The 15,864-nt window shown below is 40.8% G+C and overlaps 3 protein-coding genes and 1 long non-coding RNA gene across 5 annotated transcripts; 3 read left to right on the top strand and 1 right to left on the bottom strand.

The window, feature by feature from the left end:
- Positions 1-34: 34 nt before the first annotated feature.
- LOC124413516 (sideroflexin-2) lies at positions 35-4,198 on the top strand. 2 transcript variants are annotated; one of them, XM_046894144.1, is made up of 9 exons: positions 35-165; positions 1,121-1,332; positions 2,253-2,423; positions 2,544-2,742; positions 2,812-2,937; positions 3,040-3,106; positions 3,185-3,284; positions 3,370-3,417; positions 3,519-4,197. In XM_046894144.1, the coding sequence occupies exons 2-9, from the start codon at positions 1,178-1,180 to the stop codon at positions 3,631-3,633; spliced, it is 981 nt and encodes a 326-aa protein (XP_046750100.1). In that variant the 5' UTR covers positions 35-165; positions 1,121-1,177; the 3' UTR covers positions 3,634-4,197. The 2 variants fall into 2 exon arrangements, with proteins under 2 accessions (XP_046750100.1, XP_046750101.1); XM_046894145.1 differs by having other exon boundaries at positions 54-165; positions 1,168-1,332; positions 3,519-4,198.
- Positions 4,199-4,521: 323 nt separating this feature from the next.
- On the bottom strand, positions 4,522-10,012 carry LOC124413518. Its single transcript, XR_006929883.1, has 2 exons — positions 9,676-10,012; positions 4,522-4,613 (listed from the first exon to the last, which is right to left on the bottom strand). It is a non-coding gene; the product is annotated as an uncharacterized LOC124413518 (long non-coding RNA).
- LOC124413514 (inhibitor of growth protein 3) lies at positions 4,743-8,429 on the top strand. Its single transcript, XM_046894143.1, has 6 exons — positions 4,743-5,220; positions 5,683-5,754; positions 6,297-6,656; positions 7,076-7,490; positions 7,626-7,824; positions 7,949-8,429. The coding sequence occupies exons 1-6, from the start codon at positions 5,193-5,195 to the stop codon at positions 8,063-8,065; spliced, it is 1,191 nt and encodes a 396-aa protein (XP_046750099.1). The 5' UTR covers positions 4,743-5,192; the 3' UTR covers positions 8,066-8,429.
- Positions 10,013-12,162: 2,150 nt separating the features above from the next.
- LOC124413679 (sideroflexin-2-like) lies at positions 12,163-13,715 on the top strand. The gene is made up of 5 exons (XM_046894401.1): positions 12,163-12,401; positions 12,575-13,028; positions 13,097-13,392; positions 13,477-13,524; positions 13,610-13,715. Exons 1-5 carry the CDS (start codon positions 12,163-12,165, stop codon positions 13,713-13,715), a joined length of 1,143 nt encoding a protein of 380 aa, XP_046750357.1.
- The last annotated feature ends 2,149 nt before the right edge of the window (positions 13,716-15,864 follow it).

The raw sequence follows: 15,864 nt of genomic DNA, 5'->3' as shown, positions 1-15,864 counted from the left end.
TCCAAGTTCCGAAGTTCGTCCCCCGACGATGGCGTGTCGGTGTTCGCGGTGGGTTTGTCAGGTTTTCATTCCTCGAAAGTACTAACGATAAGCGGCAGTAGAGAGCAGCAAGCGGATCAGCGACGTGAAGGAAGAGGCGAGGCGAAGCGACACACGCGGTCACCGGTAAGCGGATTTGGAATGTTGTTTACGAATAAGAAAAACAGCGAGTGCAAGTTGATGTGTACTTTTTTTTCATCGAATGAACTTCAGAATTTTTATGAGATTCAGCCGATCATCGCGCTCTAAAAGATAAACCATACACCTATGTATGTAAATTCTCACAAGCATAATTCCCATCATTACCATCCTCACGCTTTGATTCTCGCGTACTTGTACTCTCACGTGATGGTCGTCCCCTCGTTAGTTCAATACACACCTATACCTACCTCAAGCCTACAACGTATCATATTATTCTCGCTACGAATGGCATGTAAACTGGCCGGAAAAGTGTTGAATATTTTGGAGACGAATGAAAATAGATCCGTCAGTATTATTTTACACGATGATACGCACCTATAATGTATGTATATGCAGAGTAATAGGGGAATTGGGTCGACCTTGTGGACCGGCTGCAGCTGAATGCCCGTTCTTGCATACATCGAGGGAAAAACACACGTGCATACATGTTATGTAGTAGATATATAGGCAGGAAGAGGAACGAGGCGATGCAGTTATAGTTGCATTTCTTTCCTGGCGAAGGTCGATAGCCCGTAAAGCCAGCGTCCTCGTTTAGGAAAATGCTTGTAAAGTAGAATATGAAGAACCTCTGGAATTCGTATTGCAGGCAAAAAAGCCTTACATATTTTATACCAGATCGAATGGTCGTATATGCGAATCTAAATGGAGTGTAGTTTCAATTTTTAAAACGATTTTCAATCCACCTTTAAAGAACTGATCTCACTTTTCAAATCTCTCTACGACTGTTTCTGTTTTTTCTGTTTCTTATAATTATAGCGGGTAAGGTTGTATAAATGTTGGACGGTCTAGAAATCATGTTTAACAGATGCTTGCAAAAAAAACAAAAAAATAAAAAAAAAAAAACATACCATAATAAAAAAAACAGTAATTATTATTATAGACCAAAATTATCGCGTGTACTTGTCAATCGAGAATTTTAACATCCAGAGACACCGACATGGCAGTGGACAGGATAGATCTGGATAAGCCGCTTTGGGATTTGAGCACTTTCGCTGGACGATGGAAGCATTTTGCTTGGGTAACGGATTTCAGGACTTGTACCACCTCCAGCGAGCAACTCCTGGCGGCAAAGGAGCTGTGCGAACAATACAGGTAATTTTCGTAATTAAAATTCAGGTATCGCGGTGTAATCTATGGGTTAATTGTCAGTATTCGAGTTGCATTAGGCGTATTATTGCATAAAGAGTTCTAAATTATGCCCGCGGAAGACGCCTCGTGCCAGGTGTCGAAGCTTCGAATTACATCACACTGTATCGAACAATGCGGCATTGAACAACCGCTCAATGCATTCGCAATCAATCAGCCTAGGCATATCCAAGCGTAATTGTTATTTGTAGAAAAAAAAGTATTAAAACATAAGAAACAAAGAAAAAAAAAAATTGACGCAGTTTGTGTAATAGTAAATCTCCATTAGCAGTACATAATTTTGATAAACAAACTGGCATAATTATTATCATTCATAACTGATAGAAGCTGATTTTTAATCTTGGGACCTTGGAACTATCGTTCAAAGCGTTATGCTTATTGTTAGTGCTGAGTATTGGAATAAGTAATTTGCACGCTGTCTCTAACTTTTACACCGCAAGGCTGTGTAGATTGCTCTCTCGGTGATATTATATAAATTTTTCCTTTAAACGAGTGGCGTATATAGTTTTATTTTTCGCCATCGCGAACGGAATAAGCGCAAAGCGGTATGGATATGAGAATCAAGGTCCGTGCCCCTTGCAAAATGTCTGCGCAGATGCACATCGTACTTGTATGCGGAAGTGTGCAAAGAGCATCGGTTAGATGAAATCTATTCTTAAAGTTCAGCGAGGACAAGGACATTCTCGCGACTAGTTATACATAACTACATACAGCAGCTGGTATTTTACCGCCTCTGCACATTATACTAACAATAAGTGTATACCTATAATATGTATATAATGCGTTACAAGATGCACTGGGCGATTTAAAATTAGCCAAAGATTTTCGACAGTATACGCGGAATAACTTTCCTCGTCTTGTTTCAGAGTGGGCAAGGAACCCGCCGGGACGAGCAGTGAGCAAATAATTTACGCAAAAAAACTCTACGAGTCGGCGTTTCACCCGGACACTGGGGACCTGCAAAATGTATTTGGAAGAATGTCTTTCCAGGTACCCGGAGGCATGGCCATCACCGGAGCTATGCTCCAATTTTATAGGTATATTCAGTTATTTTCTTCACGTTATGTCATCGCCCTGCGGCAGGTGAATGCCGTTTTCAAAATGTGTTGTTAAGAAGACGCGGTATTTATTTTGTCACACGCAATTATCCCTGACAGAACAACGACGGCGGTTGTCTTTTGGCAATGGGTAAACCAGTCCTTTAACGCCCTGGTGAACTACACGAACCGAAATGCGAACAGCCCTGTGAGCACCACTCAGCTATGCACGGCGTACTTCAGCGCGACGGCCGCCGCGATGATAACAGCAATAGGATGCAAATCTTACTGGCAGAATAGGGCGAACCCTCTGATGGCCGTGAGTCTGATGGAATTGAGAAAATATTCTTAAAAACCACGAGGTCTTATGAAACGCGATCATTTTCAGAGATACGTCCCATTCGCTGCTGTGGCCGCGGCAAACTGCGCGAATATTCCATTGATGAGGCAAGTCGAGATCGCAAACGGCGTTGACGTCTGCGACGAGAACGGTAACAAGCTAACAAAATCTAAGGTGAGCACCTACTACGACTGTAGCAAGGACTGATTTATCATCGCGATATTAATCCTGTTTAACCGCTAACACCTGACTTTGATCGCGCATATTTAATTACAGATCGCTGCAGTCAAGGGTATCAGTCAAGTAACTTTTTCAAGGATCGTCATGTGCGCCCCAGGAATGCGTGAGTAATGTTTGTCATAGAAATTGTCAATTTCTCATTTACCGACAATGTTATCTCAATCGTTATTTCTTTGCGCAGTGATTCTTCCCCCAATTATGGCGAAGCTGGAAACGTATGGCTGGATGCAGAGAATTAAACCCCTTCATGCACCAATTCAAATTATGCTAGTCGGATGTTTGTAAGTAGTGAATACGCAAAAAAGTCTCGTCAACGTTATGCAAAGAAAAGCTGGCAAGTATGTATTGGGTGACTTTATTTTCTAGCCTAACATTCATGGTTCCAACTGCGTGCGCTCTGTTCCCACAAAACTGGTGAGTTCAAGTTTCACGTCTATATCGTGACGTACGTGAATTATGTTATTTTTCCAAGATAATGGAAACAGGAAAAAAACTATACCTTCTCCTTTTTGCAGCTCCATTGCGGTGAGCACTATTCAAAACTGGGAGCCAGAGAATTACGAGATATTGAAGAAGAATTGCAAGGATGGAAAAGTACCAAAGTTCCTGTACTTCAACAAGGGATTATAAGTATTTTCATTGGCGTATCGACGTAGCCACGTGGAAACGGAACGATGCTTTCCAATGAGTTTTCGCTACGAATCAGGCGAGATTTCTTCAAAGCTGAATCAATAGAATATAATATGGAAAAGCAGAATCTCATAAAATATACAATATTATTATATACAAAATTAGTTACGCGATTAGAGACTGGAAACCCAAATTTCTTAACGGTTTCAAGAAAATTAAATTTATTAAATACTGAGTTGATAATGTGACGGTGACAATACTCAGGTTAGGTTGTTCAGATCATATGAAGAATATTAATGCGGTAGTATGATAGGGGCGATGATTATTTAGCAATAATTGATGGTCGTCATCCACAAAGATGATGAAACGTATTAGTTAGCAATATTAAAATATCAGCTGTGATTATTTTCTCATGTCTTCATTACGCATTATGGAATGCGATATGCTTACGCATTGGCAAATTTCTCATTCAATATTTTTAACATCAAACACGACATACCTGTATATACATATATAAGAGTATACATACTTTGTTAATGATCATATCAATAAATGCGTTTGACCAAATTTGCATTCAATATTCTCAGCTTTCTTTTAGCCCTGTGATTGAAAAAGATAGTTTAGTAAAACGTAAACTACTCTCCTTGAGTGCTAAAACAATTTACTTGAAGATTAATGTCAATGGTCTAAAAATTTTAATTTGATAAAACTATATTTGTAAAGCAACATATAGATATACTGTAGAAATTGATTATATATTAGGACGAGCATGTGAGGGAGCTTGCGACGGTGGTGGGACGTAACCAATACGCTCCTGTAACTCGGTCGGTAGAATTTTGCTCCAAGCTGGCGGATTGAATCCTGGCTGCTTCTCCGCTTCCTTTTTACTTTCCCGTTCCTTCCTTATAGCCTCAAATTCCAACAAATCATCGAGCTTCAGGTCGATCCGTGTTGGGCTACGTCGAATCATTTTGATTTACCTAACAAAAAATATGTATGCCTGTGCAACTAGGATTGGTAACATAATTATCATTCATGTAACTGATTTTTCGAACGAGTTTAATGAATCGTCACTTCAGAGATAAAGTCAGGGTTGAAATTTGAACAAAGAAATCACGGGGTTCTGAGTAGCGACGAATACGACCCTGAAACTATCCGCCCCTGACATCCTGACTCATATTTTTCAAGATGGATGTCAGCAGCAGACTGATAGAGAAGATCTGCGCGTCGTCGCTAGGCAGAGATACACATAAGCAGTGAATATTTTTTTACGCCTAGAAAATTGATGAGGTCAAGCTACCAGTAGATCGAAAAATTATCAATATAATCGCTGGCAGAAATATAGTGATGAATCGTTCATCGTATAAGAATAAATAAAATTACCAGTATGAATGGGTGAATGTTTTTGGGTGCAGCACGCAATCAAGTCGCCGTAAACACGCTTCCCATCGACTGCTGAGATATAATAAATAACCGAGTCAGTGGTCGGCACCTTAGTTTCGAAAATAACAAAACAACCGTAGCCCGAGGATCCAGGAACTGTACGTCGGCTGGAAAGGATGCTGTATCTTGAAGATTACGTCGAAAGTACGTAAAATCGGAGACGACAACAGAAGCCCGAGCTCACAAGGGACCTACTAACCTTACCGAAGGCATTCGGCGTCGACGAGCCTGACGAATATCCCCGTAGAAATTAAGATCCCATCAATATCACGTTATCGTTTCGCCTGTTTCTTAATCTCAGAAAATTTTCATTCTCTTTTAGCGCATCGTCGATATCGGCACTTTATTCGATTGTATTAGACGCCAATTATTTCGTTTTTTTTAGGTTAGGCCGATGTTATTCGGACGCTTAGTACACTCAGACAACCTCACTACCAACAAGTTTTGCACTACTGTTAACTCCTACAATGTATCAGGGGGCTTTCAGTCCCGTATAAATCGATTGCTTTACTCCAACTTTGCTTTTCTCATAATTTTCATCCCTTTTATTTAAACCCCTGTTTGGTTATGTTGCCTCGAAACTCTAACTCCGCTTACTTTTTCCAGTGATCGAGCATCTTCCGCAGGAGCTGCGTGACAGATTCACTGAGATGAGAGAAATGGACCTGGGAGTGCAAAGTATACTATTTTCTTTACTCTGTTACTCAGGGTTCGTACGCACAGGAAAACAGCAGAGAAAAGTCAGGCAATTTTGAAAATAAGACTGGAATTTTGAGTCCGCCGAAGAACTAAACGCGTTCTTATAGAACGTACTATTGCTCTTAATAAAATAAAAACTGTCTTCAAAATTTTGTTTCGTCGCACCACTTCATACATTCTATGTATGTTTCTTAACAGAAAACCTTTTTTCGTTTTTTTTCTTATGGCAAATCGCAGAATGTTGGTTGTAAATTGATAGTCAAACGGTAAAATAGTTACAAGGTAATATTGAAGGTATTGGTATTACTTTGTATGAAAATTGTCAGAAAAAAAAAAAAAAAAAAATACTGTTTTCAGACTGAAATACCTGAAAAAGTCAGGGAATTTCAAATTCCAAAAAGCGTACGAATCCTGTTACTCTGCGTATCGTAATGTAAAAGATTAACGGATACAGCGAAAGAATCGATTCATTCTAGCACAACTGTCTTTGTAGTTTCAATAATCTGTTGTAAACTTTTCAGACTCGATGGACAGCCTGGAGAAGAAGGTGAAAACTTTTTTTTCAAACGCCAAGAAAATGAAGCCGAGTGACAAAGAGGCAGAATATGAAACGATACGAAAAGACTATTATAAAACTTTAGAAGATGCCGATGAAAAAGTGCACTTAGCTAATCAGATGTACGATTTGGTGGATAGATACTTGAGGCGACTCGACCAGGAGCTTCATAAATTCAAAATGGAACTTGAGGCTGACAACAAAGGCATCACAGAAATATTAGAAAAACGATCCTTAGAATTGGATCAACCGCCAACCAACAGTAGTCAAAAAGAAAATCGTTATAGTTTTACTTCTACTAGAACTCGGGACAGTCACGGACACTGTGAGTGTAAATCCTGAATTAGAGTCATCAATAATGATATATTGTAATTTTCTTACTTCATCCGGCATAAAAATTTTTCTAAAATATTTCAGCCGAAGAATATTCAGAATTCAGTATACTGTTTGAATTATCAAATTATATTAAAATTCCTAATTCTGTTTTGAAATCTGACAAAAAACGGTTTGTGAACCAGGTCATCAGATTCGAAACAGTTTGCTTTGACCATAACTTATTCTTTATCCAGCAAAAGTTTAAAACTTCGTAACAATTGCAAAGAAGTCTCGTTAAGACAATGTGGGTTTACAAGTTATAAATTTTATCCAATTATACTTTGAAGTACTTGTGAGTACAGTTGTCACAAACGATTCTTCAAGTACATCTATTTTCAATCTGGTATTCATTGATACTTTTCATTGCAGCACGATCAGAGAAACGGAGAGATTCCAACGCGTCCTCGGTATCGGTAGAAAAACGATTGGTGATTGAAAAATCGTCGCAAAGTCTTCCAGAATCACGACCAGCCTCGGCTAATTCTGGTCCAATAATTGCAACTACTCTGCCGTCCACGCCGACGGCAATAGCTAGTACAGTTGGTCCGGTCAGCTACGGTCTAGGGCATATTGGGGCTGGTGGTAACGCGATAGCCGCTGCTGCGTCGCAGGCAATTGCTGCAACGCAACAAATGCAGCAGGGACGACGAACCGCTAGTCTCAAGGCGAGTTACGAGGCCATCAATACCGGAGGTGTTCACGCGGCTGAATTTAGTAGGGAATTAGCTGGTGCCGCGCAGACTGCTATAGCGGCGATTCAAGAAACCACCAAGAAACATAAAAAGTATGTACACTTTGAGCGAGAAGAATTCAATTAGTCAAATAAGACAACGATTAGGGTAAAATGATCAAAGCAAACAAGGATTTCGTGTAACTACACCTCCGCCAATAAAACTGACTAGTGTTTCTTTGCTTTCAGAAAAGTAAATACTACAGTACCTAGTACCAGCGTGATACCAGCGGCAGTTCAACAGCCTGTCTCACCACCTGGAGTAACAGCTACAGCAACTGTGACAGATGCCGATAATACAGATTGGCCATACGACCCAAACGAGCCGAGATATTGCATATGCAATCAAGTGTCTTACGGAGACATGGTTGCTTGTGATAACCAGGATGTGAGTACGAAGCGTTAATATGCTTGCATTAGTTCTATGCGTTATCTGTAAAAACAGATACAGTATTTGGCGTTTTCCTTCCATATTTACTAGGAATGATAATAATCTACTAAATTTGTTTCAGTGTCCGTTCGAATGGTTCCATTACCCATGTGTCGGAATATCTGCGCCACCGAAAGGAAAATGGTACTGCCCGCAGTGTACATCTTCTATGAAGAGACGTGGTGGTCGGAAAAATTAATCAAGAAAAATATTTTTTTGAAACATAAACACTAAGGATAACGAAAAGTAAAAACAAAACCGTAAAAAAAAATGAATACTACCTCTTAGCTACTATCTGCCGATTTATTATCATCAATTTAGATAGAACAGTCGACTGGAATTTGATGTTCGTTTTTTTTATTTTGTTTTTTATAACTATAGAATATGAATTTACAAGTTTAAGTTGTGCTCTTGTACAGCGCAAAAGCTGAGTCGAGTCATAAACTCGCGTTTTATAAATGTGAGGGAAATAATAGCTTAGTTTGAGAAGTACCTAATTAAACTGCGTGGCATTTGTTTTTTTCTACACGCCGCGTTTTTACCTGGGGATTATCTGGCAGTTAGAAGAAAAGATAAGAAAAGCAAACAATAGAAAGAAAAAAAAATCTGTCGACGTTGGAGACAAACATTTTTTGACTCAAGATACTTCGTTCAACTGTCCCCTTAAGTTCATTCGTTTGTACGTTCGTTCGTGCGTTCATTCGTTTGTAATCTTATTGTGATCTTGTCTCTCTCTTTAAACGATCTTGATGTGTTCCGTATAGAATTTGTGACTGTGGACAAGCTTAGCCAATGTTGTATCGATCGTTCAATCGTTACAAGCTCAGTAAACAATGAAAAACATACAACTAATAAGTGTTACGTGCTTTCATAAAATAAGAAAACGGAAAAGAAAGAAACCAAAAAAATTCAATGAAACGAAAATGACTAAAAAAATGTTTTAAATCTATACATAAATGTAGCAAACATAATATATAATAAAATGAGTGATGCGATGGTACGATTTGCTTTGGAGTTGATATCGCACCTGAGGGTTGTCGTGAGAAAGACTGTGCCAATTTCTCACAGAGATAGTAGTTGCACTGTTCATTATTCCGTTTCTCTTAATTATCTTACCGTCCGCAATCGTAAAATAACGAAAGAGATGATCGGTTAATTGTGGTACATTAACAGGCCAAAGTGTCATTAGCAAATCTAAAAGTATAAACAAATTTGGACATAATCTTCTGGAATTTGTTTTAACGGAGACTGGTATAAGAAGATTAGAAAAAAGAAGAGAAAAAACCATGTAAATTCAAGAAGAATACAGGCTGACTAATATTTCCGTAGGACTAGTTCTAAAATAAGAACATAATAAATGTAATATCTTGACGTGTAATAAATTGAAGGAAAATACGGCACTATTTGAGTTGTGTCTTGACATTAATATCATCATCTCCCTGTGCAGTATTATATGTACCAGGTGAGTCCAATTTAGTAAAACAGGAAATTTAGTAAACCATGGTAAGCAAAACATACTCATATTTTGAAGAAGCCAACTTTAACTTAAAAGTCATTATAAAATTATCCAATAATGATGTTTCCGCTAACGTTAATCCTCTGAACGTATAAACGTTAACGTCACTAACGAGAGCTGGATTTGCTGCATTACACGTAGATATATCGAGAGATTGCGTAGGTGTACACCAATAATAATGAGTCTAACGAAGGCACTGCAAGTTGTAACACGCACAGTGAAATTTGAGATGCGTATCTATAATACATCATGCTTACAGGTACAGTAATTATCTATAATAATTGTCAGATTACCTTCAGAACGTGCAGGATGACGAGCAGGCATACGATCCGTGTTGCACAACGCACGATACATCACCAAGACACGAGTCGCAAACACCGTCGCAAGGACGTTGAAACCGTCGAAACACATAACAACGGCGTCGCTTCAACTTCTGCTGTCGATACGCGGCTCGCGGTCATCGCGCCGAGTGACCGAAAATAACGTTCGACTAGGTACGAGAGCAGTACTTACCTAGGTGTAAGCGATACACCACGAGATGCTGACAATGGCTCGGAAGCATGTGTACAAACGTACGCGTAATCAACCCGTCTCGGTCGCCGGCGCGATTTTCGTCCCTGTTTGCACTTGCGAGACTGATCGCAAAAGCGTTCTTCATTTGTTCGACGCCGCATCGGCAACTTCACGACGTACGGAGGACTGTCAGTTTGGCGGGAAGGCGTTTTTGCACTGTTTTTTTCAGAGGGCAACTTCAGGGATGTCGGAACGTCAAATTAGACAACCTCTACGTGCGAAATCTATAATGGAGATAATTCGCTAAGGCGATGAACGCTCTTTTATGCCGCTATCGCGTTTTGTAATCACTATATTTATGTAATATTTATGTCAGCCGTGTCCTCGTGACGGTCTGATTCGCATAATTTCGTATCGAATAATTGTCAAGTTTTTAAGAGTCATGGCTTCTTGTACGTGTAGGCCGTCTTTGCCGCGGACCGCGGTCATTAACGATCATTATCAAACGTCCTCGAAACGTGCTCATTACTATGAAAACAGCGTCGATCATCCCCTGAATCACTTGCGCGTGAAAAGAGAATCTAGAAAGGATCTCAGATCCCAAGATCCCGCGATGCTTGATTTAACTAGCGAATCGATCTACAAACGTACTTTCGACGCCAAGTACTGGGACGACCGAAAAGCCCATGATTGGATGAACAGATTTTCTTTCGGCAATCCGGATCTTCGATCGCTTCACGAAAAATGCATGAAAGATCCAGTAATGCCGATGAAAGTTTGCAAAAGCAGCACAGGTCCGCATTTTTGCCTTATAAGCGTATATCGGTGTAATGAACTATTCCACGGGCGTGCGTGTTGTCGGAAGTTTTTGAAAACCAAAGTATAAAAGAAGCCGTCCGATCGAACGATATTAAAAAAATAACTTCTTATGGACGTTCTTTCTTTTTGTTCTTTCGTACTCAAGAAAACTGCAACTGAACTATGATGTGCATCATAGGATTTCTTGACAATTAAAATCTGACTTATCACGAGGCCTTTTCACAGCTGACCACTACTCGATGCCCGAAAAGATTCGACCTGATCCTTTACCGGTGCCCTTCAGAAGTCCCGTCGAGGAATCGACGTGTCCCGTCCGGGCTTCGGGCCGGGACGAGTTCCCGTCGGTCCCTCCCAATCAGCCGGGATACTACAAGCATCTGGACATATTTGTGAGCACCTCACAGCTGGCACATCCGCGTTTCACGATCGATCAGCAGAACGGCGTTGCGAGGAAGGATATCGTCACCTTCTACGACGCGAAGGGGACACCAAAATGCCGGGGCTTTGGACCGAAGACGATGATGCCGATCGGATCTTACTTTCACCGCGATAAAACCGAGGCCGACAACGTCAGGCCGAAGTCTGTCTGCAGGGTTCCGTACTCTGGAAAGACCAGCGAGTACGCAGCTCGGTTCGATTGCAGTTCGAGTAATCTCGGAATATACCGACATGATGAGATCCATTTTCCACCGATTTTTCCATCCTCTTCCTTCGACATTTTAGCGGTACCAAATATGTACTGTACGGAAAGTTGCCATCTCGGTACCGGATGGCCTTTGCGCGCATCCGTTCACCTTGGCAAGGTGAAAGGGACATTCTAACGTATAATATCTTATCCTCCGATTTATACATAATGTTGTTTTTAACCTGCAATAGATAGAATTTAAAAAACTCATAGAATGTGTTCAATGCTATTTATAGATCAATGATATTTTTTTTTAAACTTTGCAAGAAATGCAAATGCATACTGTTCAATATACATAAATACGGTAGGTATGTACGCATTGCAAACACCGTGAACACCGCTGCACGTGCCTCGGCTTACCTGTGACTGTGAAATTTGGAAAAAGTGACATGTCAGAGTTGTCAATCTCGACAACTCTGTCGGAAATTGGAAATGTCAGTTGAAGTAAAAGCATACTAAGTAAAAGTAGACACGAACTAGTCATAAAAACTAGGGTGTGGTTGTCAAGATGTCATGAATGTCATCGTAAATGTAAATTTATTAAAGCATAATTTTCAAAGTACTATCTATGTTACTTTCCTAAATTTTCCGGATTTTCTTTGAAAGGTACTCGAAATTGCGTTGGTGTCTTGTGCAGCTGGATCTGATCGATTCTAATCAGGCATTACAATCAGTACACTTCGACTGACTGCTACGACAAACCACTTACACTACGACCAATTGACCTGGATGGTTGGTAATCTATTGCAGGTGACGAGATAATATGGACGGTGCTCGCATGCACGCTCAACTCGTGTCATCGCATGTAAGGAAAGATGAGAAAAAGGGAGCCACTGACAATGGTCCAGAAAAAGACGAACGAATAAACGTGGACGAACCGCTCTGGGATCAGGAATCATACATCGGTCGCTGGAAACATTTTGCCTTTATAACGGATTGTCGAACGATATTTTACAACGAAGAGAGGCTGTGCGAAGCCAAGAAGCTTTGCGAGGATTACAAGTATTCAAAAATTTTGCGACCATTATATCCGGATCTTTTCTCCTAATCCGCACGACTCAGTCTCTCGTTTCAAAACTGTATTAATCGGTTGACATTATACTATTCGACGCATGCAATATTCTTCTGCCATTTCTCTCACACCACTTCTCAAATTGCGGCGATGCGCGAATTAGGGCTGGAAAGGAACCGACCGGGACGACGAAGAAAGACGTAATCTGGGCTAAAAAATTAAGGGACAGTGCGTTTCACCCTGACAATGGCCAGCTGACGAACGTCATCGGGAGGATGTCGTTTCAGTTACCAGGTTGTTTGTTCCTCACGGCTGGGATGCTGGCTTACTACAAGTACGCACGTAGAATTTATTATAATTTCAACTACACACCCAGTTCAGGACAAGTGAGGAAGGAAAGAATTTCTGCCGTTAGAACGGCGAGAGGAATCGTCGGATGGCAGGTGATAAATCAGGGCTTCAACGCGATCGTCAATTATTCGAACAGAAATGCTCGGGACGAAGATCAGACCGATGAAAACGGAATAGCAACAGCTTTTCTTGTAGCTACAGCCGCTGGCAGCGTTGCTGCCCTCACCTTCCGGAAGATGATGTCTTATCGAGGGGATCTGATGAAAGTAATTCGGATGTGACGTTGAACGGATGTGACGATAGTGTAACATACCTACACACAATTGGCTTTCAGCGTTGGACTCCGTTCGTTGCAGTCGCAGCAGCAAATATGGTCAACCTTCCGATAATGAGGCAGAATGAAATTAAACATGGGATCGAGGTTGGCCCGAAGGAAAGCGAGAAGTCGATAATGAAGTCGAAATTAGCCGCTCTCAAGGGCATCTCGGAGTGCGTTGTCACAAGGATCGTAATGGCGGCCCCAGGGATGATGCTGGTCCCGGTAATCGTGAACATCCTGAAGCCCTATTGCTTCTATCAAATGCGACCTAGGCTGGAAGTTCCGCTGCAGACGGCTCTCTGTGGCCTCTTGTAAGTTTGTCATCTTGAAGTCACTCACCTTCGATGAACGTTCAAAGCGATAAGGACTGACTTGTAATTTATTCGGATCCACAGTCTCAGTTTCATGATTCCTACTGCCTTGGCGATCTACCCTCAACGAAAGTAAGATTAGTCGGATTGTTCGACTTTATTACCATGTTGCAGTTTCTTGGGGTAGTTCTGCCGTCACGTAAAGCATCTGTTTTAGCTCGATGCACGTTTGGATGATGAAATTGTGCGACGAGGAATACGACAAGTATCAAGAATTGACGGGAGGAACTCCAAACAGAGTTTATTATAACAAGGGATTATGACTGTGACGACGTTCATTGTTCGTTAAACGTTTTGTTTCAGAGTTTGTCCATTAATTTCTGTAATATAATCGTGAAAATCAATTAAGAGATATTACTTTTTCCGATACGTAGAGAATTCATAAGTAGGAAAATGCAATATGTGGATTTTTGAACATCGATGAAACCAAAAATATGTATCTAAATACTAATGTTACCGCAAAGGATTTAAACCATGTTTTCACATATTATATGAGCAGGAAATAGAAATTAAAAAACCAATCTGTTAGACTCGAGCTGGAGAGCTCATCTTTGGGGAGGATTTTTCTTACAGCAAACACTAACATTTCAGGGGGTAAGAACGAAAGAACAAAATAATTTTTTTATTCAACCACCCTACTATGAAATGCGGTCCGGAAAAATTTGGAACGTTTTTCCTTGCATTTTCTCGTACAGAAAATTTTCGACCAAGGATCGATGAAATAGATGTCACACCTACATAACTGATTTGAACTAGTCTCATAATAATCTGCACTGTGGACTGACAAATAAGAGGTGATCATATACCTATATTACAGTGTCTCGAAGTAGCGAAAAATTAACCATTTTGACTTTCTATTTTTACAGTCTTCGTCTCATAATTATTAACTTATCGTTGCGTGGAACTCTAAAACTTATCTCGGGTCTTTTGCTAATTACACGAAAATAAATCTCGCAATGCGATGATTAGAATTTAATCTAAAAAACAACCGCAGCTTCCGCTTTATTACTTACAATACGTCCTCGTGACGGTCTGATTCGCATAATTTCGTATCGAATAATTGTCAAGTTTTTAAGAGTCATGGCTTCTTGTACGTGTAGGCCGTCTTTGCCGCGGACCGCGGTCATTAACGATCATTATCAAACGTCCTCGAAACGTGCTCATTACTATGAAAACAGCGTCGATCATCCCCTGAATCACTTGCGCGTGAAAAGAGAATCTAGAAAGGATCTCAGATCCCAAGATCCCGCGATGCTTGATTTAACTAGCGAATCGATCTACAAACGTACTTTCGACGCCAAGTACTGGGACGACCGAAAAGCCCATGATTGGATGAACAGATTTTCTTTCGGCAATCCGGATCTTCGATCGCTTCACGAAAAATGCATGAAAGATCCAGTAATGCCGATGAAAGTTTGCAAAAGCAGCACAGGTCCGCATTTTTGCCTTATAAGCGTATATCGGTGTAATGAACTATTCCACGGGCGTGCGTGTTGTCGGAAGTTTTTGAAAACCAAAGTATAAAAGAAGCCGTCCGATCGAACGATATTAAAAAAATAACTTCTTATGGACGTTCTTTCTTTTTGTTCTTTCGTACTCAAGAAAACTGCAACTGAACTATGATGTGCATCATAGGATTTCTTGACAATTAAAATCTGACTTATCACGAGGCCTTTTCACAGCTGACCACTACTCGATGCCCGAAAAGATTCGACCTGATCCTTTACCGGTGCCCTTCAGAAGTCCCGTCGAGGAATCGACGTGTCCCGTCCGGGCTTCGGGCCGGGACGAGTTCCCGTCGGTCCCTCCCAATCAGCCGGGATACTACAAGCATCTGGACATATTTGTGAGCACCTCACAGCTGGCACATCCGCGTTTCACGATCGATCAGCAGAACGGCGTTGCGAGGAAGGATATCGTCACCTTCTACGACGCGAAGGGGACACCAAAATGCCGGGGCTTTGGACCGAAGACGATGATGCCGATCGGATCTTACTTTCACCGCGATAAAACCGAGGCCGACAACGTCAGGCCGAAGTCTGTCTGCAGGGTTCCGTACTCTGGAAAGACCAGCGAGTACGCAGCTCGGTTCGATTGCAGTTCGAGTAATCTCGGAATATACCGACATGATGAGATCCATTTTCCACCGATTTTTCCATCCTCTTCCTTCGACATTTTAGCGGTACCAAATATGTACTGTACGGAAAGTTGCCATCTCGGTACCGGATGGCCTTTGCGCGCATCCGTTCACCTTGGCAAGGTGAAAGGGACATTCTAACGTATAATATCTTATCCTCCGATTTATACATAATGTTGTTTTTAACCTGCAATAGATAGAATTTAAAAAACTCATAGAATGTGTTCAATGCTATTTATAGATCAATGATATTTTTTTTTAAACTTTGCAAGAAA

Source organism: Diprion similis, chromosome 12 (genome assembly GCF_021155765.1).
Source record: "Diprion similis isolate iyDipSimi1 chromosome 12, iyDipSimi1.1, whole genome shotgun sequence".
Lineage (NCBI taxonomy): Eukaryota > Metazoa > Arthropoda > Insecta > Hymenoptera > Diprionidae > Diprion > Diprion similis.
The sequence above is the reverse complement of the archived record's forward strand: the minus strand, read 5'-3'. Positions and strand labels throughout refer to the sequence as shown.